The sequence below is a fragment of the Talpa europaea genome, assembly GCF_964194135.1.
Source record: "Talpa europaea genome assembly, chromosome: 7".
Taxonomy (NCBI): domain Eukaryota; kingdom Metazoa; phylum Chordata; class Mammalia; order Eulipotyphla; family Talpidae; genus Talpa; species Talpa europaea.
The window spans coordinates 23,589,043-23,615,127 of NC_140074.1; the positions used below are offsets into that span (position 1 = coordinate 23,589,043).

Here is a 26,085-nt window from a genome sequence, read left to right on the forward strand (position 1 = left end):
TATTCTTATACATATCTGTACTCCCAGCCTTGGTGCCTCTACAAGGCATTCATTTGTTGGCTCCTTTATTTGGGCTCTTTGACTGATGCTCAGGTGCCTCTGCCGAGTTCTTGTTATTTGGTATAGTAGCAACCTTGATGACACTTTTCTTTATTCTGACAAGGATTCAGTATTTTTCCTTTCTTGGCGTTCCCTCTCTCCCTCATCCAGAACCCAAGATCAATCAAAATGCAGGAGACTTTCGTTCAGGGCTCCTTTTGCAGTGAAACATCCTGTATGTCTGTGCTGATCCATCTGATCCTCAACTGGCATGCAGGCCCAAGGGGGAAAATAGAACATGAGGAGTTGGCACTTTTTCCACTTTAGCTTCTTGCTTACGCACTCAGTGATTAAAGGCTTGACTGTTACTTTCATTTTGGCTTATTATCTTAAATCAGCTACTTGGACACCTGGCAGCTCAGTTCTTTAGATTAGTTGAGCTCCTGACAGAGATATTATAGGATTATGTTGAAGATTCATTCACAGTGAATTGTAATTTTCAGTAAAAAGAAATTCAGAGTGGTAGGGGTGTATGGTGTTCATGTGGGAGGTCTAGAGGAAGTAGAACTGATTTGATGGGAAACAAAATGAGATTTTTGAAGGGCATGCTCAATATCTGAGATTCTTACAAAAATACCCATGTTGAGACAGTACCAGAAAATATAAAATATACACAGTACATCCATATAGATTTGTGTTTTTCATACAAGAAAAACATGTTAAATGGAATAAATATAATCCAGAGGCACCTGATTGACCCTTTCGTAAGGAACAAGAAACTAGACAACATATATGAAAAATAACTTGCAGGCATTAAGCATAAGAAAAGATAAGGTAGACATCCCTACAAGAGGGCAAACAATAAGACAAGTCCTATGATTTCTCAGCTTACTGCCTAGAGACTCCAGCCATAGCACAGAAATGGACCTAACTGGAATTTGATGATCTTCTTGAATTGTAAACACAGATCCAGAGTTCTGAGAGGTCAGGAAGCTAGAGTCTGTAGGATAGTGCCAGAGAAGAGAGATGTGCTTAGAGAATACAAGAAAAACAAAAAAAATAAAACTACAGGCCATCTGCCTGACGAAAAAGATGCAAAGATCCTCAATAAAATCTTAGCAAATTGAATCCAACAATACATCAAAAATGTTAAACACCATGACCAAGTGGGATTTATTCCAGAGACACAAGGATGGTTCAAATCCTTGGTTCAAAGTTTGAAAATCAATTAATGTAATCTAACACATCAACGAAAAGAAAAATAAAAACTATATGATCATATGAACAGATACTGAAAAAGCACTTGATAAAGTTCAGCATCCATTTATAAAAGGCCCTTGAAATATTTGGAATAAAAGAAATGTACCTTAATATAATACATGCCATAAATGACAAACCTACAGATAACATAATTCTTAGTGATGAAAAACTAAAAGCCTTCCCTTTGATCTGGAACAAGACAAGGATATACATTCTCATCACTGCTTTTCAATATAATACTGGAAGTATTAGCTAGAGCAATTAGGCAAGAGAAAGACACACAAGGATTCCAAATAGGGAAAGAAGAAATAAAACTATTACTATTTGCATATGATATAATATATAGACTGAACCTGAAAAACTCCACAGAAAAACTAATTAAAACAATAAACCAGTCTACTAAAGCACCCGTTTACGAAATCAACACACAAAAATCAATGGCCTTCCTATATGCAAACAATCAGTCTGAAAAGGAAGAAATTAAAAAACCATCCAATTTACAACTGCACCCCCCAAAAATTAAACTACTAGGAATAAACCTCACAGAGGAGGTGAAAGACCTATACAAAGGAAATTACAAAACATTGTTAAAAGAATTAGAAGAAGACACAAAGACATAGAAAGACAATCCCTGCTCATTGATCGGAAAAATAAACATTATCAAAATGTCTATGCTACCAAAAGAAATTTACAGGTTCAATGCAATTCCATTGAAATCTCAATGGCATTCTTCGAAGAAACAGAACAAATATTGCTGAAATTCATACAGCCAAACCTCATATAGCCAAAGCTCTCCTGAATAAATGGAAGGAAAATGCAGGTATTATACTTCTAGACTTTATTTTTTTTTTAATGGAATTTTTTTTAAAGATTTATTTATTTATTTTAAATTTATTTATACAAGCACTGGGTACAGTGAGAAGTGCGGGAGGGTGAGAGAATTCACCAGAGCCAGAGCGGGGAGCAGAGCAGGCAGAAGGACCGAAGTACACTGCTGAGGGGAGCAGCAGGCGGCAGGAGAGGTCCGCGCACCATGCGGGACCCTCCTCTGGTGGCCGGAGAGCAACCGGGGATCGAACCAGCACCGCAGAGGCTGCGGGCAGCCCCACAACCCAGCGCTCAACCGCTGTGCCACCGGAGAGGGCCTAGACTTTAAACTATGGTACAAAGTCACAATAAGAAAAACAGGATGGTACTGGAAAAAAAAGAGATACAGAACAATGTAATCAAATGAAAAGTCAGAAATATATGGCCAACTAATCTATGACAAAGGACCAAAGAATATACACTGGAACAAGGATAGTTTCTTCAATAAATGGTGCTGGGAAAACTGGACCACTACATGTGAAAGAATGATACTAAACTACTACCTCACCCCATACATAAAAACCAGCTCAAAATGATAAAAGAATTGAATGTAAGACCCGAAACCATAAAATATATAGAAGAAAGCTCTCCATGACATACACCTCAGAAACATCTTTGAAGATTTATCTCTAGAAGCAAAGAATATATAAAAATAAAAAGTTTGGCACAGCAAAAGAGACAATAAAAAAAATAGACGACCTACTGAATGTGACAAAATATTTGCTCACCATATAACTGATAAAGATCTACAAAGTCAACAAAAACAAAATAAACAATCCCGTCAAAATGTGGGCAGAAGAGGTAAAAAAACACTTCTCCAAAGAAGAAATACAAATGGCAACAGGTATATGAAAAAAATGTTCAATACCACTTATAATCAGGGAAATGCAAATCAAAACTACAATGAGATAGCACCTCTCCCCAGTGAGAATGGTCCATATCGAAAAAACTGGCAACAACAAATGCTGGTAAGGATGTGGAAGAAATGCGACCCTTTTACACTGCTGGTGGGAATACAAACTGGTCCAATCACAATGCAAAGTTGTGTGGAGGATCATCAAAATACTAAAAGTGGATTGACCATATGACCCAGTGATTCCACTCCTAGGAATCTACCCAAAAGACACAAAAACACTAATCAAATAATCACCTGCATTCCTCTGTTGACTGTAGCACTATTTACAATAGCTAAGATATGGAAAAAACCTAAATGCCCCAAAACAGATGAATGGATCAAGAAGATGTGGTATATATACACAATGAAAATACTACTCAGCAATCAAAAAAGACAAACTCATGCCATTTGCAGCAACATGGATGGAACTAGAGGGATTATGCTAAGAAAAATTACTCGAAAGAAAATGAGAAATACCAAGGTTTCAATTATAGGTGGAATATAGGGAAACTGAACAAAGGATAAGGAAAAAGACAAAACTCACAGAGAAACCATCAGTGTTAGGCATATAGCAGTGTTGGAGGGGGCATTAAAAACTATGACGAGTACTAGGTCCATTATTTATAGAAATAAGACTTTAAAACAAAGGAAATTAAAGATGAAGTATATAAAATTATAGACTTTGATAAAATTAAAAGATAATTTAATAATCAAAATTTAATATGTGGGAAAAACAAAATATTTGAAAAAATTATTTTATCATGTTGCAAGGTAAAATGTTAATTTTTAATATACCCTAATATTGAAATACATACTTAAAAATATAAAGTAATTATATCTCTTTTTAATTTTAAAGGGAACAGTTACGACACATTTATCTATTTTTATTTATTTATTTATTTATTTATTTTTTAATAGAGGCATGCTTTATTTATTTGTTTGCTGGTTTGTTTGTTTGTTTTGTTTATACATGCACTGGGTACAGTCAGAAGCGCGGGAGGGTGAGAGAATTCACCAGAGCCAGAGCGGGGAGCAGAGCAGGCAGAAGGACCAAAGCACACTGCTGAGGGGAGCAGCGGGCGGCAGGAGAGGTCTGCACGCCATGTGGGACCCTCCTCCGGTGGCCGGGGAGCAGCTGGGGATCGAACCGGCGCCGCAGAAGCCGAGGGCAGCTTCGCAACCCAGCGCTCAACCGCTGCGCCACCGGGGAGGCCCCGACACATTTATCTAAAATTTAACAATTCCTTTACTATTACATATGTTTCTTTTTATTTGGTGGATGCCAAATAAAATAATAAATATAAATATCTTTATAAGAATAGCATATATATGGTTCTCTCTTTTATCTAATTTATCTACCTAGAATTCTTTCTATATAAATATTAAGAGATGTTTGATTTGGTAATTTTCAAATACTGAAATTTTGATTTTTTTAAATATCTGTATACTAGAATTTGTCTTTGTTCTCATTCTTTCTTATTGCATGAATCTTGTAAGAACAATTTCCCCAAAAAGATGTATAGTAAAGCCAAGTAAACCAAGTAAAACTAGAGAATCTTAATAGTTTAAGAACAGATGTAAAGATGTCCAATAGAACAAATGAGTAGATACAGGCAAGAAAGAGGAGATAATACAGGAGAAAACTAGCATTTAAGAATCCAAAGAAAGAGCAGACTTGAAATGTGATGGGAATCAATGCTATAAAATAGAGGTTAGCCATGGCTGTGACAATCCACCAGTGACCTCAGTTAGAGCAATTGGATTATTGGTAACTAGGCCAAAACCCAGAGGAGTGCTATATAAAAAATTAATTATTATGCATAAATTATAAGTATAAATTATATAAATGTAAATTATTCAGTTAATTATTAAATATAAATTCTCAACACTTAAAAAGTACAGTGATAATAATTAAGCTGTAGTAAGGTTAAATAAGAAATTCTGTCACAGCAATCTTATTTACTTTTTTCTAATTAGGCACTGCAGGATGGACTAAAGTCATATAATAAGTATAGTTATCTGAGTTAAGACAGGAATAAGCTTGCAATGGGAAATACAGTTCATTTTATTGCACACTTATGGGCTAGTGGCGAGGGAGACTGATTTACATATTGCCAAATTTCCTTCTAAGACTTTGATTCCAGTGCAATACATGAGAACCAAATTATTTCCAGAAAACTGTAATCTCAGACAAAAATATAAATGGACTGATATAGAGAACATGTTATCTATATTATCTGAATATTTTTGACCATATCAAGTAAAACATTGCCAATGAGTATATTTTCTCCTTTGCAAACAACTCTTCATAATTTTTAATAAATTACAAGCTACTTTTTGATGTACTCTATTTGATTTTCTTATATGGGCTGAACATCAATGAGTAAAGAAGTGCAAGCAGGGAAACAAGAGAAAGATTCTTGGAAAAAATTGAAAATAAAACATCAAAAATGGTGATTTTAATATGCCTGCCTTAAACGTTATTCCCACAAAAACTTACCTTCTTTTTTCTCTGCTACCCATGCATTCAGTTCTTGTATTTTTGCCTTATCAATACATATATGTACTTTAAGGTTATCCAATTCTTCTTGAAGATTCATCCTATGAAAATTAACACAGTAAATAATTATTTGAAATCTGTAAGTTAAGGAATATTGTTTAGACAAACAAAAGGATTAAAGATATTAAAAAATACATATGGTTTAGTACGGGATTTTCAACTTTAAATAAACATGCTAAAGAGTTAACACAAACTATATGATTAAAAACTCATATATTGAAATATCTACCCACAGTTTAACAGATACGTGATGTAAAATAATAACAAAAGAGAATTTATACCACTGAAAGAAAAATAGTAAATCTCTAGACTCCAAGTAAAGACAAAGAACCTTTACTAAAAATTCATTGAACCATGGTGAGAGACCTGGTTCAAATGTTGACCATAGAGATACCAGATCTTCAATCCGGAATGAGGTTGGAAATTTATGCCAAAAGCTGACAGACAAAACTAAGATAAATGCAGGAAGCTATCAAATTTTTGATAGACAAAAATTTGTTGAAAGCTAACCTGAATCCCTAAGCTATCTGACTAAAGTTCTACAGAAAATAGGTTTCCTGTCCTAATGAGATCAAAATCCTAAACTTGTATTATATATATCAAAATTGAGCCATATACATTTGCAGAGATCTGAAGAATTGACACTAATATAAAATTTTGTTATGGGCAGTTTTTTACATTATGAACTGAAGAGTTCCTCTGCTATGGACTGGCTTCTACAACTGAAAGAATGGATAGTAGATGATTATGGCTTTGTAGTATAGTTTGAAGTCTGGGAGTGTGATGCCTCCATTCCCTTCTTTTTTTTTTCAGGAGAGCTTTGGCTATTTGGGGTTTTTGTGATTCCATATGAATTTCATCAATAATTGTTCTATTTCTTTGAAGAATGACATTGAAATTTTGATTGGAATAGCATTGAATCTGTATATTGCTTTTGGTAGGATGGCCATTTTAATAATGTTTATTCTTCCAATCCATGAGCAGGGGATGTCTTTCCATTTCTTTGTGTCTTCTTCTATTTCTTTTAACAGTGTTTTATAGTTTCAAGAACAGACATACAGACCAATGGAATCGAATAGAAAATCCAGAAATAAACCCACAGATTTATGGTCAACTAATATTTGACAAAGGAGCAAAGACTATGCATTGGAGCAAAGAAAGTTTGTTCAATAAATGGTGCTGGGAAAACTGGGTCGCTACATGCAAAAGAATGAAGCTTGACCACTACCTCACACCATACAAAAATCAACTCAAAATGGATTAAAGAACTAGACATAAGACCTGAAACCATAAAATACATAGAAGGAAATATAGGCGAAACACTACGTGATTTGCACATCAAAGACATCTTTACAGACACATCACCCAAAGCAGTGATAGTGAAGGCAAAGATAAACAGCTGGGACTACATCAAATTAAAGAGCTTCTGCACAGCAAAAAGAGACAATAACAACAACAAAGAGAAACCCCACCGACTGGGAGAACATTTTTGCACACACTAATGATAAAGGACTGATCACAAAAATCTGCAAAGAGCTGATGAGACTCAACAACAACAAAGAAAATAATCCTGGCAAAAAATGGGCAGAAGAGCTAAAAAAAACTTCTCTGAAGAAGAAATGCAAATGGCCAACAGGCATATGAAAAAATGTTCAACATCACTTGTAATCAGGGAAATGCAAATCAAAACTACCATGAGATACCATCTTACACCAGTGACAATGGCACATATTAAAAAAAACTAGCAACAACAAATGTTGGCGAGGATGTGGAGAAAAAGGAACTCTTCTGCACTGTTGGTGGGAGTGCAAACTGGTCCAACCACTATGGAGAGCTGTGTGGAGATTTCTGGACCTACTAAACATAGAGCTTCCATATGATCCAGCAATTCCACTCCTAGGTATTTACCCAAAGGACACAGAAACATCAATTCCAAAGAACACCTGCACCCCTATGTTTATAGCAGCACTGTTTACAATAGCTAAGCTTTGGAAACAGCCCAAATGCCCAAAAATAGATGACTGGATCAAGAAGATGTGGTACATATATACCATGGAATATTACTCAGCATTCAAAAAAGATAAACACATGCAATTTGCAGCAACATGGATGGCGCTGGAAGGGATCATGCTCAGCGAAATAAGCCAGAAAGAAAAAGAAAAATACCGGATGGTCTCACTCATAGCAGGAATCTAGAAAACTTAAATAAGGGACCAGGAAAATGAATAACTATAAGAAAGTGAAAATCAAAATCAACAAAAAACTATGAAACAGAGACACTTTTTGGGGGGTGGGTGGCGGGAGGGGAGGGAGGGATTGGGTTCAGAATGGGGGGCTGCAATTGTATGGGGAATATAAAAATAAAATTTATTATTTAAAAAAAAATAAAGTTGCAGATAGAATTAAAAAAAAAAAGAGAATGGATAGTAGAAAAATCATCATGGAAAATAATTCTCAGAGTAGTAAAGGTCACAGATAAAAATAAATTATTAAATTCAAAGCCATGAATGATAGTCTATGTATCACCCCACCCAAAATGAGAAAAGGCACAACAAGGAAATAAACAATAAAAATGAGTTGTATAAAATGAGAGCCTTTAATATACTGGAAAAAAAAATAAAAGGGGTTGATAAATGTGTTTTAAAGAACAAGAGTTTCAGTAACAAGTGCAGACAAATGACAAAAAGAAAAATAATGTATATATGCATGGTAAATAAAACTCAAAATGACAGTTCAAAAGATAAGTGAAATTCTTCCCTTAGAATAAGTGATTCTTCAAAAAATTAGACATAAAAGGCTTCTCTGGTGGTGCAAGGGGTTAAGCACTGCACTATGAAACAATCCACAGCTTCTGCAGCACGGGTTCAATCCCCGGCCAGGAAGAAACCCACATGGTGAGGCAGATCTCTTCTGTCTCGCCCACTGCTCCCCTCAGCAGTGTATTTCAGTCAGTCTGCCGGTTCTGAAGTTTTTTGAAGTTTCTTTTTTTTTTTTTAATAAATCTTTTTATTTATTTATTTGTTTGTTTGTTTGTTTGTTTGTTTGTTTGTTTGTTTGTTTATACAAGCACTGGGTACAGTCAGAAGCAAGGAAGGGTGAGAGAATTCATCAGTCTGCCTGTTCTGTTTCCCATTCTGCCTCTAGTGGATCCTCTCACCCCCCCGCATCTCTGGCCTGTACCCCAGCTCTTGCATGCATGAATAAATAAATCTTTAAAAAAAATTAGACATAAAAAATATAAAAGATGAGTAAAAAAATGCAATCTTTAGAACTTGTTCAAGGGCCTCCCCGGTGGCGCAGAGGTTGAGCGCTGGATTGCGAAGCTGCCTGCAGCCTCTGCGGTGCCGGTTCGATCCCCAGCTGCTCCCCGGCCACCAGAGGAGGGTCCGCATGGCGCGCAGACCTCTCCTGCCGCCCGCTGCTCCCCTCAGCAGTGTACTTCAGTCCTTCTGCCTGCTCTGCTCCCCGCTCTGGCTCTGGTGAATTCTCTCACCCTTCCGCGCTTCTGACTGTACCTAGTGCTTGTATAAATAAATAAATAAATCTTAAAATAAAAAAAAGAAATTGTTAAAATATTGGTTGCTCAATATACATCAACAGACATAAAATCTTATATTTGAACCCCACAGTACCAGAAAGCAAAGACTAAAGTAAAAGCACATACAAAATGATGAAAATAGAACTTAAAATCACTATTTAAAAATATATATACACACACACACATATATCAAACCTCAAGGAGAGAAAAAAGAAAAAAATGACAAAGAACATCTAGAAATACAACCAGAAATCAATAAGCAAAATGACAATGAATAGATACCTATCAATTATTACCTTAAATGTAAATGGTCTTAGATTCAGTTAAAAGACACAGAGTAGCTGATATATTAAAAAATAACAAGACCCAACTATCTGTTGCCTACAATGAGACTCATCATGCCTACAAGGGACAAGATATACTCATTGATTGAAAGTAATGGAATAGAAAAAATATATGCCATTCAAATCAGGCTGAAAAGAAAACCGGTACACCTATACTCTCATCAGACTAAACAGACTTTAAAACAAAGACAGTTATAAAATAGGCGGGCAATATACAATGACAAGGGGGCAATCCAGCAGGAGATACAATAATCATCAATACTTATGTACTTACAGAAGCACCAAAACACATAGAACAAATAATAAATCTAAAGGGAGAAATTGACAGCAACAAAATAATAGTAGGGGATTTCTATGTCCCGTTTTCATCAATGTATAGATCTTCCAAACAGAAAAACAATAAGAAAACATGTGTCATAAATTACTCATTAGACAAGATAGACATAATACAGAGAGAACATTCCATTCCCAAAGGACCAAATTATACATTCTTTTCAACTGCACATGAAACATTCTCAAGCCAGAACACATGTGGGGATACAAAACAAATCTCCACAACATTAAGAAGACTGAAATCACATCAAGCATCTTTTCTGACCATAATGCCATGTTAGAAATCAACCACAAAAAGAAAACTGGAAAAACCACAAATATATGAATATTAAGAAAAATTCTACTGAACTTTAGGTGACTGGAGAAATGAAAAACTATCTGAAGATGAACAAGAATTAAAACGCAACATACCAGAATCTTTGAGATACAGCAAATGCACTATTAAGTGGGACGTTTATAGCAATGCAGGCTCATCTGAAGAAATAAGAAAAATCTCAAAAACTACATTTAAACTTACACCAATAGGTACAAGAAAAAGGATAAATTAAGCCCACAGTCATTAGAATGAAATAAAAATCAGATAAGAAACAAATGACATAGAAAAGGGAAAAAACTAAAGGGCAATTAAAGAAAAAGTAATTTTAAAAACTTTAAAAAAAATCAGAAAATCTGTGGACAGACGCTAAAAAAAAAAAAAAAAAAGGCTCAAAGAAAATCAGAAATGAAAGGAAGATATTACAATGGACAAAAAAGAAAAATAAAGGATCACAAAGAGACTGCAATGAAGATCTACATGCCAATAAAATTGGACATTCTAAAGGAAATAGATAAACTCCTTGAATCAAACAACCTCTCAAAACTGGGTCATGAAGATAGAGGCAATCTGAATAAGTCTACCAGAAAAAAAGAAACTGAAAATATAATCACAATCCTGTCAAAAAAAAAAAAAAAGTCCAGAACCAGATGGTCTCACTGATGACTTCTATGAAACAGAATTTATACAAATATACAAAATGTTTCATTTTTACATACAATGAAATAGTAGAAAGATGATGAGAACAGTACCATTTGCAATTACATCAATTGTGCACTAAAATACTTAGTAAAAAATCTAACCAAGGAATGAACTGAGGGACCTGTACACTGAAAACTAAGATGTCATTGAAAGAAACTGAAGGACACCACAGAAACAGAAAGACATTCCGTGCTCACTGATCATATATCAAAATTATCAAAAAGTTAATTTCACCTAAATTGATACCGATTCAACATAATCCCAACAACAGTCTTCTTAGAAATAAAACAAAAAATCCTACAATTTGCATGGAACCACAAATAGCCACAGCCATCCTGAGTTAAAAAGAAAAAGAATGGAGGTACTATGTTTCTGCCAGGAACTGAAAGTAGCGGGGAAAAGGAGTACGAGGAGGGAGTGCTTTATGGGCATGGGTGTCTCTTTTGGGGGTGATGAATATGCTCTGGATTAGAAAAAGATCATAGATGTACAGTGAATCCTCTCACCCTCCTGTGCCTCTGGCCTGTACCCCAGCTCTTGTATAAATAAATAAATAAATCTTTTAAAAAATAAAATAAAATAAAATACATAATTTGTATAAATGTGTTTTCAAATAATGTCATGATTAACAAACATTTTTATCTAAAGATTTTATGTCCAACTCATGTTGAGAAATACATTTCAAAAAATCCTCAATTGAAAATACTGGAAAAAATATTTTTGTTTAGGAAGACAAAGAGTTTTGTACACCAGAAAACAAAACTTTACTGAATTTTCCTAATATTAATATTTTGATTTTAGTAACTTAATATTATTATTGAATTCCATAAAATATTCTTTTAAACTATAACTTTCAATCTGAAAAAAAAATCATTCCATCTTTTTGCCATTGATCTATAGCTTCTTTACTTTTTAATCATTAAGAAAAATGACCAAAAAGTAACTGAAATAGGTATTTTATCTAATTATGATATAAAGGGTAAAATTACCCACTCTATAAAATAAATTTGAAGTTTTTAGCTGTAAATTCTAAACCCCTTTACCACTGACCATAACTGTAACTACCATCATTTACAAAATCACTAATTAGAATTCTCAGCATCAACTAGGAATACCATCAGTAATTTTTATGAATATATCGGTTACAGTAAGACAAAAGAAAACAGAAATGTTAAGAAGAGGAGACAAGTTTCAAGTGTATTATATAAAGAATTTAGATTTCATCTTAAGAGCAAAGGAAAGATAGTAAAGATGAACAGGGAAGAGACATGCTCAGATTTTTATTATAAAATATCACTAGATAGCAGTAGGTATGGTGGGGTAATAGATTCAAAGGGATAAGAGTTGGTGTAGGGAGGTATTCATGAGTTTATTTTAGTTCACCAGGGAATATATGATGATAGCTTGCATAAGGGAATAAGGGCACTGATAGCAAGGAAGGAAAAAATACATATATTCTGGAGATATTTGTGAATATGGAATCATTAATATTTGGTATGGATTGTTATAAGGAGGTCAGATAGAGGGATACATCAATCTATAATCCCCTAGGTTACTATTCTGAGCAAATGGACAAATCATAAAACCAATTTCCTCTTTATGACACTACTATTCTTTAATCAATGGTTCATATCACATTCATCTTTGTTTTCCCTACTAACCTATTAGGTCATAATACAAAGGATGGCATATTATCTGTCTTTTTTTACCTGTGCCCAGCAGAGTGCTCAGCTGCAGCCTTTCATATAGGTTGCAAATTAGTATAAAAAGATCAAAATTATCTACAAACTATAATCTCTTGGTTTACTTAGCTAAGAATACAAAAAGCACAGTAAAAGCCAGCATTTCTTACCTTGACTCCCACGTTCCTAACAGGGACATGCAGGATTTGTTGGACAAGGAAAGCTTAACATACTGTGTAAACTGAGTGCTTTTCTATTGCTTTCTATTACTATTCAGAAAGAATGTACCTAAATATTTAATGTTTTAATTAGCAGAATGTCATCATGTTTATTTAGAAGAATGTAAATATTACTTTGTTTGGTTCATAAATCTAATTAGTGTTAGTGAGGCAATATCTTCAACTAAGTGAGAAATCTGAGTGAGTCACCAGCATTTCTGAAAGTTTTTCTTAATTCTTCCTTGCTACTAGCACCCAAAAAATTAGGGTCTTCTCACTAACACAAGACAGTTGATCCTAGTGTAAAACTCCTTAGAGTTTAAAAATACAACTCTTCAGTAGGTCACTATACATTTAATCTCTAGCTTAGTGTTTGGCTCTGAAATGAATGAATTAACATGAATAAAAATACATACGTGAATATCTGTTAAATAAATACTTGAGGGAATAGCTGATTTTTTAGTTCATATATTGTTAAATTCTTCATATTTTAGTTTAAATATAGTTATGATACAGATTTTTTATAAATCAAGAGAAAATGTAGAAACCATATTTCATGCAAATTTCTCAAGCCCTCAGATTCCTTTTCTAGCACAAGAACAAATACTCGTGACTACCTCCAATGGTAGAAATACTATAATGTAATCGGGTAACAGCATCATTTTAAAAATCACATTTTGGGGCCTCCCTGGTGGCACAGGGGTTAGAGTCTCATCGCTATCAAGCTATCACCAGCCATGCAGAATGAGTTCGATCCCCAGCCAGGGAGCTGACCCACATGGTGCAGCAGACCTCTCCTGTCTCACCTCCTGCTCCCTTCAACAGTATATTTCAGTAGATCTGCCTGTTCTGCTCCTTACTTTGTCTCTGGTGAATTCTCTCACCCCCATCCCCCCGCATCTCTGAACTTCACCCCAGTTCTTCTACAAATAAATATATAAAAAGAAATCTTTTTTTAAAAAATCACATTTTGTACACTGATTTTTAGAGTTAACTGTTTTTTTATTAGGTTCTTAAAACATTAACCTTTTTGAAACACTAAATTCAAATTTGGTTTCACTGAGTTTACTAGTACATCTTTTATATACTATAGCTGAAATTTGAAAAAATAGTTATTACTGCATTCGTTTTATAGAGTTATATGAGTACTTTGTAGATCTTAGATATCAGTCCTAGTTTTAATCTTTACCTATTTTGAATGCCATTCCATTCTCTACTTACCTGTAGCGATTTGATAGAGAAGTCAGATATAAGTCTGATTGGGGTACCTTTATAGGTTATCTGTTTTTTTTTTCTCCCTAGTCACCATCAATATGCTTTCTTTGTCTTGTACTCTTCCAAGTTTCAGTACTATATGCCTTGGTGTAGGTCTCATTATATTTAGGAAACTAGTTCTTTTAAGTCAGGGACTTGTATATTTAATTCTTTCTCCAAGATTGGAAAATTTTCCTCCATCATTTATTTGAATAAGTTCTCCCCTTCTGTTTCTTTTCCCTTTCTGGAATATCCATTTTTCTGAAATTAACTTTCCTTATGGAGTCAGATTATTCTTGAAGTGTTCCTTCCTTTCATTTTATCATTCAGCATCAGAGAAGTTTCCCTACCCTGCTTTCAGGGGGGTAATCTAAAATGATCCATAGAGCTACTGGTCATGGAGGATCCTGTGACTTGGGGCAAAACTGAAGTGCCTCCTGGATATTGGACACCAATGCTGACTGCTACAGAAGGAGCACTGAGAAAAGTCAACTCTCTAACAAAAGACAGGTAGAAAGGTGCCTGGATACTGTGTGGGAACTAGCAGAACAAGTCTGCACTCATGTTTGGCTAGCATCTCTGGAGAAGGAAGAGTTTACTGGTGTGGAGATGCACTTTTTTTTTTTTTTTTTTAGAGGCATGTTATTTATTTATTTATTTGTTTGTTTTGTTTGTTTTGTTTATACATGCACTGGGTACAGTCAGAAGCGCAGGAGGGTGAGAGAATTCACCAGAGCCAGAGCGGAGAGCAGAGCAGGCAGAAGGACCGAAGCACACTGCTGAGGGGAGCAGCGGGCGGCAGGAGAGGTCTGCGCGCCATGTGGGACCCTCCTCTGGTGGCCGGGGAGCAGCCGGGGATCGAACCGGCGCCGCAGAGGCTGCGGGCAGCTTCGCAACCCAGCGCTCAACCGCTGCGCCACCGGGGAGGCCTGGAGATGCACTTCTAACTGTGGGGAAATGTGTGCTGCAGTGCCTGGGGGAGCCAAGCAGGCAGAGTCTTCAACGAAGAAGACAGCATGTAGAGCAGTACTACACCTTCCACATCCCCTGGGACTCTAACTGAATCTGTAAAAAGGTGTTGAAAGCCTGGCCCACAGACTGTAGAAATGATGTGGATCTGAAAACCCAGAGAGGAGGGTGATAAATTATGCCACAAATGTGAGCTTCCCCTGCTTACCACTTTTACCAGTGATTATTCCCATCTAACATCCTCCCCCACCCAGCTCAACAGTTGCTGATCAGTTCTCCCTGACATAAGCAACATCTGCTAGAAAAGTAGAAGTTCTGCATTCTTCCAACACCTGAATAAATAGCAACCCAGAAAGTTACAAAATGGAGTGATGGAAAATATGATACATGGCACCTTAACTCTTCAAGTGAGTACTTTACCACAGAGAGAACAAATCTCCAGAATCCAACTACAGAGATGTGGAAGACATTTTCTTCTACAAGATACAAAGTTTAAAATTGCTATGACTAAGAAGTTCAAGAAAATGGAAGAAAACATAGAAAGCTGATCAAAGATATACAAGGAAACTCAGAACTACAAATGAATGTCTAGAGAAATAAAATTAACAGAAGATAGAAATTGAAGCTTTAAATAAGAAAATAAGGGATATACAGTATGTAAAAAAGATTAACAGAGGAGATAAAAAAATCTGGAGAATGCTATGAAAGTAGAATAGACCAAATAAATGATTGAATCAGAAGCTCAAAAATGGTAATGCATAAAGAATGCAGGTGGAAAGAGAAAGTAAAATACAAAGAAATGAAGACTTTTTAAATTAAAGAAAACTTAAAAGAATTTATTGCCACCCAACCTACCCTAAAAGAAATTCTGAAGGAAAACTCTGAACAGAAAGAAAGCAAAAGAAGAAATAAGATCATTTCAAAAGGACAAAAACATCTCATATTTGTTAGTAAATATAATGGGATATACTCCTTTCGAAGTTTTAAAATTAATTGCTTATGACAAATGAAGCACTGAATGTTTTTCTCACTATATTTAGAGAAAATAGTTATGATATTCACATTATAAAGGTGGAAGATAAAGAGATGCAAATAGATGTAAGGCTTCTACATTACACTTGAATTGGTAAAATGTTGACAGCAGACAGTAATAAGTTTTGTATGTATAATACTTGGTGCAAACTGTAAAAAATGTATTCAAAGTCATATACTCTAAAACCCCATAAATCATTAAAAAGGTAATTCTTTTCATAGGAAGGAAATATAAGGGAAGCAAAAGAAACAAACAGAAAATGAATAATGATGATGATAATAATAATAAATATGGCAGTTATCGCTGACATATCAATAAAGATATGTCAGCACACAAAACTCTAAATTATTTTTATACAATAGTGATGTACAATTATAAACCAAAATTAAAATTATCATACCATTTATGGCTCCAAACAAAACAAAAAATACTTTTGTAACAAAAAATCTAACAAAAGCATTTTAAATACATATAGAACCTGTGCGCTAAAACTATGCCTCACTTATAAAAGAAAATCTCAATATATTGAGAGACATACTAATCTACAGATTTGGCACAATTCCAATCAAAATTTCACATTATTTTTGGCAGTTACAGTTGCTTTTTAAACTTACTTTTATAGCTAAAACTTCTAAGACAAAGGGACCAAAAAGGTCAAACTAAATTTGAAAAGCAAAGCTGTTAAACTCACACTAAGTTAACTTAAGACTTATTAGAATGCTGCACTAGCCAGATAATGTTTTCGCAAAAGCTTAAGAATTCAAATTCAAATGGAATAAAATAAAATGTTTTGAAATAGAACCACAGAAATATAGTCATTTGATACAAGACACTTTCAAAGGCAATTATTGGAGATAGGATACTGATTTCAATGTGAGGCTGATAAAACTGGACATATATTTGCAAAAAAATAATTTAACTTTAACTTGTATCTCACACTTTATACAATAATTAGCTCAAAATGAATATATGTCCAAATATAAAACTTTTAGAGGAAAACCTGTGATGAAAGACTGAAGATCTTGGGTGAGGATAATAGTTCTTAGGTATGACATCAAAGTAATTATTTATAAAAGAAAAAAGTTGATAAATTCGAATTGATCAAAATTAAAACTTTTAGTAATGCAAAATACTGTTAAGAGAATGTAAAGGCTCAGAGTCTAGCAAGACAGTGGAAGAGTGAAAGTGCCAGGCTAGCCTCCTCCAAATTTTCACAACTAAAATGCAGCAGAACAAATCTGATGACCCCTGAAAGAAAAATTGATAACTGCAGCGTGCTCAGCAGCCACAGTCAGATGGAACGGTGTAGGGAAAACTTTAATTGAACTGAGTTTGCAGAGACACTTGGACAGTACAAGTCAGGAAGGAGAAGGGCAGCTGCCATATGGAGCTCTCCTACAGTTACTGACTCAGAGGCACATACCCACAGAGGGAACTTTGGATATCTGTCACTGCACTGGATAAGGTGGTGTAGAGTTGTCATCCAGAACAGGGGGTGTACTGCTAGAGAAGTACAGGAGCAGGAATGCAGTGATGATTACATAATTTAGTCTGAAGCCCCCAATATAGAATAGCGGAAGTTGAAGACAGCAGGGACAACCAGGTGGAATCATCGGTGTCTTCTCTTAGATGAGGCTATTTACAGCCTATGACTGTGATATTCAAAAGACACAGTGTCAAACTGAGATAACAAGGGAATACTTTTCAGTAACCAGATCTTAAGCACTTAGATCTTAATGATAGAAGCAAGCACCCTAGGGTAAGGGTACTAGAACAGCAAAGAGAACAACTTCAGGTTTGTGACCCATCCATATTTGAGATGACCCACCTCAAATATAGCCCATTGTTTGAGGTTGGCATGAGACTACACAAAATATTTTGACGGAGGAGGTGGACTAAAGGAAGGGATCATGGGCCTCCCCGGTGGCGCAGCGGTTGAGCGCTGGGTTGCGAAGCTGCCCGCAGCCTCTGCAGCGCCGGTTCGATTCCTGGCTGCTCCCCGGCCACCAGAGGAGGGTCCCACATGGCGCGCAAACCTCTCCTGCCGCCTGCTGCTCCCCTCAGCAGTGTGCTTCGGTCCTTCTGCCTGCTCTGCTCCCCGCTCTGGCTCTGGTGAATTCTCTCACCCTCCCGCGCTTCTGACTGTACCCAGTGCATGTATAAACAAAAACAAACAAACAAATAAATAAATAAATAAATAAAACATGCCTCTATTTAAAAAAAAAAAAATAAAACTAAAGGAAGGGATCACCATGGATCCCCACCATCCAACTCTATTACCTGCAGCACACAGGAAGCTAGAATCCCTGACATTTACTGTATGCAACCCTTCAGTGCCTGGTGGCCCCAGCTGGTTTCTATTACTTTTTACCCAACACTCCTTGCCCATACCAGTTCTCCAGTCAAACATAAAGATACAAAGGCGGCAGTCTGAAAGTTTATGCAAAATATGACTTATAAAACCTTACAGAATGGAAACTCCTTTAACAAATGATGCTGGGAAAACTGTAACTCTGTGTGTAAAAATAAATTCCAAATGGATTAAAGATTTAGATATTAGACCTCCAACAATAAAATATATAGAAGAAAGCATTGGTAATATATTCCATTCATCAATTATTGAGAAGTATGGGAAAGAAATAAAAGTAAAATAAGCAATTGGAATTACCTCAACTTAAGAAGCTTTTGCATCACTAAATAAAGTATATTAAAAATATGTCGTACTGGGCCTCCCTGGTGGCACAAGAGGTTAAGATGCAGCCTGTGAAGCTGTCTGCAGCCTCAGCAGCATGAGTTCGATCATCGGCACGCCAGGAAGCAACCCACATGGCGCAGGAGACCTCTCCTGACTCGCCCACTGCTCCCCTCAGCAGTGTGCTTCTGTCGATCTGCCTATTCTGTTCCCTGCTCTGTCTCTGGTGAATTCTCTCACCCCCCACACCTCTGGCCTGTACCCCAGCTCTTGTATGCATAAATAAATAAATCTTTAAAATACATATATGTCCTACTGAATAGGAGAAAATATTGACATTTGCACTACCAACAAGGGGGTAGTATCTGAGATATATTAAAAAACTGCTAATTCAACAATAGCAAAACAACCCAACAAATAAATGGCCAGCAAATATGAACAGACAATTAGCCAAAAAGTGTATCCAGAAGGCCAACAGATGCATGGAAAAATGTTCACCACTGCTTCCAGTAAGAGACAGGCAGGGTAAAAGCTCAATGAGATATCATCTCACAGCTGTGAGAATGCCACAGCTGTGAGAATTTGTTAAAAATTCCCCCAACAACAAGTGCTGGAGAAGATGTGGAGAAAGAGATATCCTATTACATTGTTGGTGAGGGTGTAAACTAGTACAGTTATTATGGAATTCCATCTGGAATTACCTTGAAAAAAGGAAATATTATTTCATCCAGCAATCCTGTTCTTGTGCATTTATCCAAACATGAGACCATCAAGTCCAAAAATCTGTATGCTATACATTGTTTACTGCAGCAATATACAATAGCTAGGATATGAGAACAACCTAAATACCCATGAACTAATTCAAGAAGATGTGTTACATCTACACTTTAGAATGCTACTGAGCCATAATAAAGCTTAAGTGCTGCTGTTTATAGAAAAGAGGAGTTTGAAGGAATTACGTATAGTGTAGCAAATCAGAATGACACAGAAAAATATTGGACACTTACATAGCAGGCAACTCAATAAAGTAAAATACTTATAAAAAATAGTGAACATTAATAAAGGAAGTGAGGCTTCCAAGGTTGAAAAGAAGGGGGGAAGCCAAGATTAACGGGGATAGTTAGGGATGGTGGTGGGAAGACAGAAAAAGAAGAGAATGAAAACTACTCCATAAACTGAAAAATATTTGTAAATCACATATTTGATAAAGGATTTATATGCAGGATCTATAAAAACAATTATTGTTTAATTTATATAATAACCAATAACTTTTTAAATGGGCAAAAGATGTGAATAGACATTCATGAAAAAAAGATATGAAGAAATAAGCAAGTGTAAAGATGATCAATACCATTAGCCATTAAGGAAATGCAAATTAGAATCATAATGGGAAACCAATACACACCTATGGGAATAGTCTAAATAAATAATAATACCAAGTGCTGACAAGTATGTGGAGCAACTCAACTCATATGAATCCTGGTGGAAATGAAAAATGGTATAGGTGCTGTGAAAAAGTTTGTCAGTTCTTTATAGAGTTATATACACTGTCCATAACCCAGCAATGCAACTCCTGGGTATTTGCCTTAAAAAAATGTTGTAACATAAAAATCTAACTATGTCAGCTCTATCCATAATTGAAAAAAAGTAGAAAAGATCCAAATGTTCTTTAGCAGATGGATAAACTGTAGTATATTTGTACAATGGAATGCCATTTATTGGGTTGTCAGAAAAGTCATAATGTATTTTTTTCTGTTTTCCAAGCAAAAATACGTCATGACTTTTCTGACAAACCAACAGTAATAAAAAGTAACATACTGGACAAACCAACATGAATAAATCTTGAAAGTATAATACTGAGTGAAGGATTTAGTCCCAGAAAGCTACAACTATATGATTCCATGTGTTCTGAAGAAAGGCAAAGCTATAGAAATGATGAAAAAAAAAATCCATGGATGATAGGTATTAGGGATTGGGAAAGATCTGACTACAAGGAGCAGAACAAGGAGATTTTTTGAAGTGCTAGAACCAGTTTGTATTCCAATTGGGGGATAATTACTTAAATCAATAGTACATGTTATAGAGATTATATAACATAATATATAGCACATAATATATTATGTTCTATTATGACATACCAACATGTTTACTTACATAAATGTTAAATCACATATAGGACACTATGATAAAACTTATCTATTACACTGCTCAACTCAAAAAACTGTACACTAAAAACCCACTTAATATACATTATAAAACTCAAAAATTTCTAACTTAATCAGTAAACAAACATCATGAACAAAATATTTCATAAATTTATTGCTTCATTATGATACTTTTAGTTCTATTTTGAATATCACATCTCATTAGAACATTTAACACTGAAGATGTTCCATGTAAGCTCTCTGAGAGCAAGAAGTATGTATGTCATTCTCAAATCATTCACCTAAAAGAGAGACTATCCCACAGCAATAACTCAAACACATTTATTGACTAAATAAATGATTCACAAAATAACTCAGCCTCTCCCATAAAACTTTATTATACGATAGAAAGGTTATATCAATCACTTAGCATAATTAAGATTATCAACCTAAGCTTCATCTTTACTAAATTAAGGCTGATCTGAAAAATAACTATTTTATAAATGGCCACCACATTAATGAATTTAAAAAGATTTTGGGAGCAGGGAAGAAATTCACACTTTAATTATGAGTTTACGTTTAATTCAAAGAGCTATTTGCCTGTACACACATTGCTGAATACACATACAAGGATTCTAACAACAGTTCATTTACTTTCTTAAAAAGATCTTAATACTTACTTTTTCATTAGTTCTACTTTATTAATGAATAAAACAAATTCCAAAGGTACTACATAAAGCTAATCTCTGCTCAAATTTTCTTGAATGAATCAAATCTCACAATTAGTTAGATTAGGTCCCTCACCTAATTCACTTTGTCCAAAATTAACTTTAGTTTCAAGAGACAAAAGATAATTAAAGATAATCAGAAAAAGTATTGATACATGCTACAACATGGGTGAATGTGGAAAATATTAAGATAAGTGAAACAAGCTAGTCACAATGAACACATATTACATGATTCCATATATACAAAATCTCCAGAATAGGAAAGTCTATAGACACATAAACTAGATCAGTTGTTACCTAAGCCTGGGGACAGGCAATGAAAGGATAACAGGTGACAGTTAAATGCTTTTCTTAGGGAAGGTAAAGAGAATGTTCTAAAAGTTGACTGGATGATAGATATACAACTCTCTGGATATACTAAAAGCTTTTGAATTATACACTCTACATGGTGAATTATATAGCTTGTTAATTTTTTCTCATTAAAGTTATTAAAATTATTAAGGAATGTTTCTGGGACAAAGAAATCTACAAAATCTATAGAATAATTTTAAAGATTAGAAACTTTTGATTAACTTCAAACATTTAGCACTAGCAGAGTGTCATACACTTTTATAGGTAGTTAGAAGTATACATTTAAATCTGATATAATTTCCCCAAAATTATCATGAGAAAAGTGATCTGAAGTTAGGTGTTCTATCACATAGTATACAAAAGAAGATTCTGGTTTACAGTTAAGAAAATTCAATAATATTTAATTACATTATGCCGCATGATACTAAATTTTAGTCAACTAAAAGACAACCAGATTTCCCAAAAAAATACATGTCTTGTGTGTAAAAAATTAATTCTAAATGAAGGAACAGTTAAGCAACAAAGGAGGCTAATTATGTTGATTTAACTTCTTTTTGTTAAAAAAAAGTGTTCTTTCTTTGCCAAGCTGAATACAATGGTCTGTGAATTGTTAAGATCAAAGAAGTAAACTATGTGTTTTCTAAAATATGAGTATCCTTCATCAAGTTTTATACTTAAAGCAGCTAAAATACCTACGTGGAAGGATCAGCATTAAGCCCAAAGGACAGGCAATGCACAGCAAGAAAGAAAGCAATTCCCTCCTGTCTTCTGCAGGTCACTACCAAAGACCATGTTAGCAGATCCATACCAGACCCTTAACAGGCAGTTCTGCTGCTATCTGTAATTAGCTTGGACAGCTCTGGCTCCAAGAGCAGCAGCAAGGCTACACCATAATGAGCTCAGCTGGGATTAGCAGGACAGGGCAGGGAACCAAGAGAGCGCAGGCATTCTGCATTGCGTATGTATCTAGGAGATCAAACAAGGATGGCTGGCTAGGTTATCCCCTCTCCACCTCATTCCAAAAATGAAGCATGGCAGTGTCTAAAATACAGGCTAATGAAGAGCGACACCTTCAACAGATGAGAGCCACATTAATTAACACAATCCCTAGATCATATTATACAGTTCAGCTAGAACTAGCAAATGCACAACTTGTTATTTCATCAGATATATACATATATATATATATATATTTATTTATTTTTAAAAGCTAGTCTTTTTTTTCTTTACTTTCATTGGCAAGAAACAGATTACTTCATTTACCAATTCTATAAGCAATTTATCTCAGAGCCTTTAAGTCACAAAAATTTCTTTGAATGTTTATTAAAGAATATATTGTTAATGAACAGAAACTCACTTTTGAATCACTAGATCCTGGTTCTCCCTTTTAAAATAGGCCAGTTCATTCCATACAGCATCAGAATCTTCTTGTCGAAGTTGCTGGGGTTCTGCTCTCTTTATTTTTCTGATTTCATTGCTATTTTTAAAATAAAGTTGTTTGCTTTCTTACCATGTCAAAATGCATAAGAAGTTATTTATACATTCCTCAAAATTGAAAAATAGTTCAAATTCAATCCATTAATGGAATGAATGTCCTACAACCTATGTAGAAATTAAAATCCCGTATCATAATTTCCTGTATCATAATTTGCTCAACTGCTACTATGGAAAGAAAACTTTAAAGTAGACACAAGATATTTTTAGATTTATCCATCTCATTCATTTTACTAGTAAAAATATGTATTACAGGATTGTCACAGATTCTAAGAAAGAACTATTAGCAATCAACTCAACCAGAATTTGTTGCAACAAATCTGTATGTGGTACATGCCTTAGACAAGCTATTATCAATGACTATGTTAGAAAGTAGCACACTTCTAGTGACACCAAAAAGTTAGGTTAGCAGAGGCTGTATTTTTGAGAACAAATAGCTTTATCACTATTTTAATGACAAGTAATCAAAAACACTTTCCAGTGTTCAAAGGAAAATCCTAGATGTGACAATTATCTACAGAACTTTCCAAATGCCCTTTACATTTTCATTTTCTGTACATAAAACAAATTCTTAGTTTTTATTTTGTAAAACTGCTGCACTGGCCAATTTAGAAACAATATTTCTCTATAGAATAGACCAATGTGTACCATCAACATTGCCCTAAAGGATCCATCTCAAAAGATGAGAGGATAGTAGATTTTCTGTACTCATTCAGTCCTTTGCCCTCTGTTGATACTGTTAACAGGGGAGCCACTTACAACTAACCAAGATCTGAACACCTGTTCAGAGCAATTGAACTGAGACCGCCAATTCAATCAGATAAGCTGCAGAAAAAAAACTGATGGATAGTAAAGATTTTCAAATTGCATGCTAGGTAAAAGTAGTTTTCAGACAGTTATCTATGTATCTGAATTAAACTTTTTTTGGTCTCTCAATTAAACTTAAAAATCTTCTGGGTTATAAACACTGTAACAATAGTACAATTATTTAAAACACATTGTAAATCATATGATATAAACTACTTTGGCTTTACATTATACAATTTTATTAAGCTATTCTATTGATATTCAAATGTACATAGCATTTCATAATCACCTATGTTAATAATTTCTGCAAATGACAGGAAAACCTATTACCTATTACAGGCATATTTCTCTGCTTTCATTTATTATATTATCTTTAAAAGTTCAAAATAAAGATCCGTCTACCAAATTATTTCTTTAAAATCAAACAAAAGCCATTAAAACACCTATATGATGCTACTCCATTCCATTTAATATTTAGGGAAATGCTTTTATGAGCTATGTAACTCACATGCCACTGCCTTCTTCCCACTGTTTTAATTGCTCTTTTACTGCTCTGTAGTTGGTCTGTAACATCTGTAGCCTTTCCTTGCGTTTTTCATGGGCATCTCTTAGCTCATCATTTTCTTGGCTCTGTGTAACACAAAAAATGAAGTATATAAGTTTGAAGAAAGCAGTAGTATAATGTTGAAAATTAAAGATTACCCATTAGTATGAAATTTGAAAGAAAATAGTATAAAAACAAGAATGAAATTGTAATAATTATCAAAGCAGAAGGAAGAATTCTTAAAGCAAGAGAATAGGTTTGTTTGATAAATTCAACCCTCTCAATGCACTTTAAAAGCTGACCATATAATTTCAAAAATTTGCTATCAAATCGGTTTCATTCCTTTTCCCATGTTAATTAGTATAAGCAAATACTTATGATCCAATCCAACAGATTTTTGTTATTTTTTCTTTTCAACACAAGGATTTTCCCATACATAGTGTGATTATTTTATAATTTATAAGTACACATATAATAATACCACTAATAATGTAAGACCAAATTTTCAGCTCAATGCTTTTACAAACAGCTTGTTATAAAACACAGGGTTTACAAAGAAGGAAGGAAATCAGTTTGGAACTACGTTAAAAGTAGCGCAGTTTAAGATATGGGTTGTACCATGAAGAATCGGAATAGGAAAATTGAGCTTAGAACTCTAAAACAGGTTAAAAATAAAACAGACAATCCAAACATAACTAGGTTAACAACAGTAGTCCAAGACTTCTAAGATTTAAATAAGCATATCAACTAAATCTTAATTTCTAGACATAACCATAAAATGAACTTACATAATGGGTCATATTCTCAGTACTAAAAGGATGTATTTATAATACTTATGAACTATATTTATCAAAATAAAAAAAACTTCTTGAATTTTTTACTTTTGAGAATTTCAATTGTTTTTTACACTTTTTATATTTATTTCATATTCAGGGGGTAACTGGTACTAAGTACATTAAGGTGGATGAGTAGGTCCATGGCAATCAGAAAGATCTAAATACTGGAGCTTTAAATTAATTCAATTTTTTTTTCTGTAAAATACAGGAAAGAACACAGATTTAGATTATGATTAGTAAATTAAATTAGCTAACATAGAGGTACCTCACTTGCCATAGAAGCATAGAGCAAAAATTAGCCTCCTTCTTTCTCCTCTTCCCAGGTATTAACACTGATGTCCTTAACATTTAGGGGACAAATTTACTGCTTCTTTAACCATCTAATTTTCAGCTCAATGGTGAAAAAATAAGAGTTTGCTTTAATTTACAATAACTAAACCTGCCTCAGCAGTGTGTATACTTTGTCAGTCTACTTTTAATAT

At 34.5% G+C, this 26,085-nt stretch overlaps 1 protein-coding gene across 1 annotated transcript in view; it reads right to left on the reverse strand.

The window, feature by feature from the left end:
* CNTLN (centlein) overlaps nt 1–26,085 on the reverse strand; it is a gene marked incomplete at its 5' end in the record, with an annotated part of 238,450 nt that overhangs the window by 95,271 nt on the left and 117,094 nt on the right. The window contains 3 exons of the mRNA XM_084239276.1: nt 5,562–5,662; nt 23,280–23,399; nt 24,732–24,853. Coding sequence (XP_084095402.1) covers nt 5,562–5,662; nt 23,280–23,399; nt 24,732–24,853 — 343 coding nt within the window. The remainder of the gene's footprint in view (nt 1–5,561; nt 5,663–23,279; nt 23,400–24,731; nt 24,854–26,085) is intronic.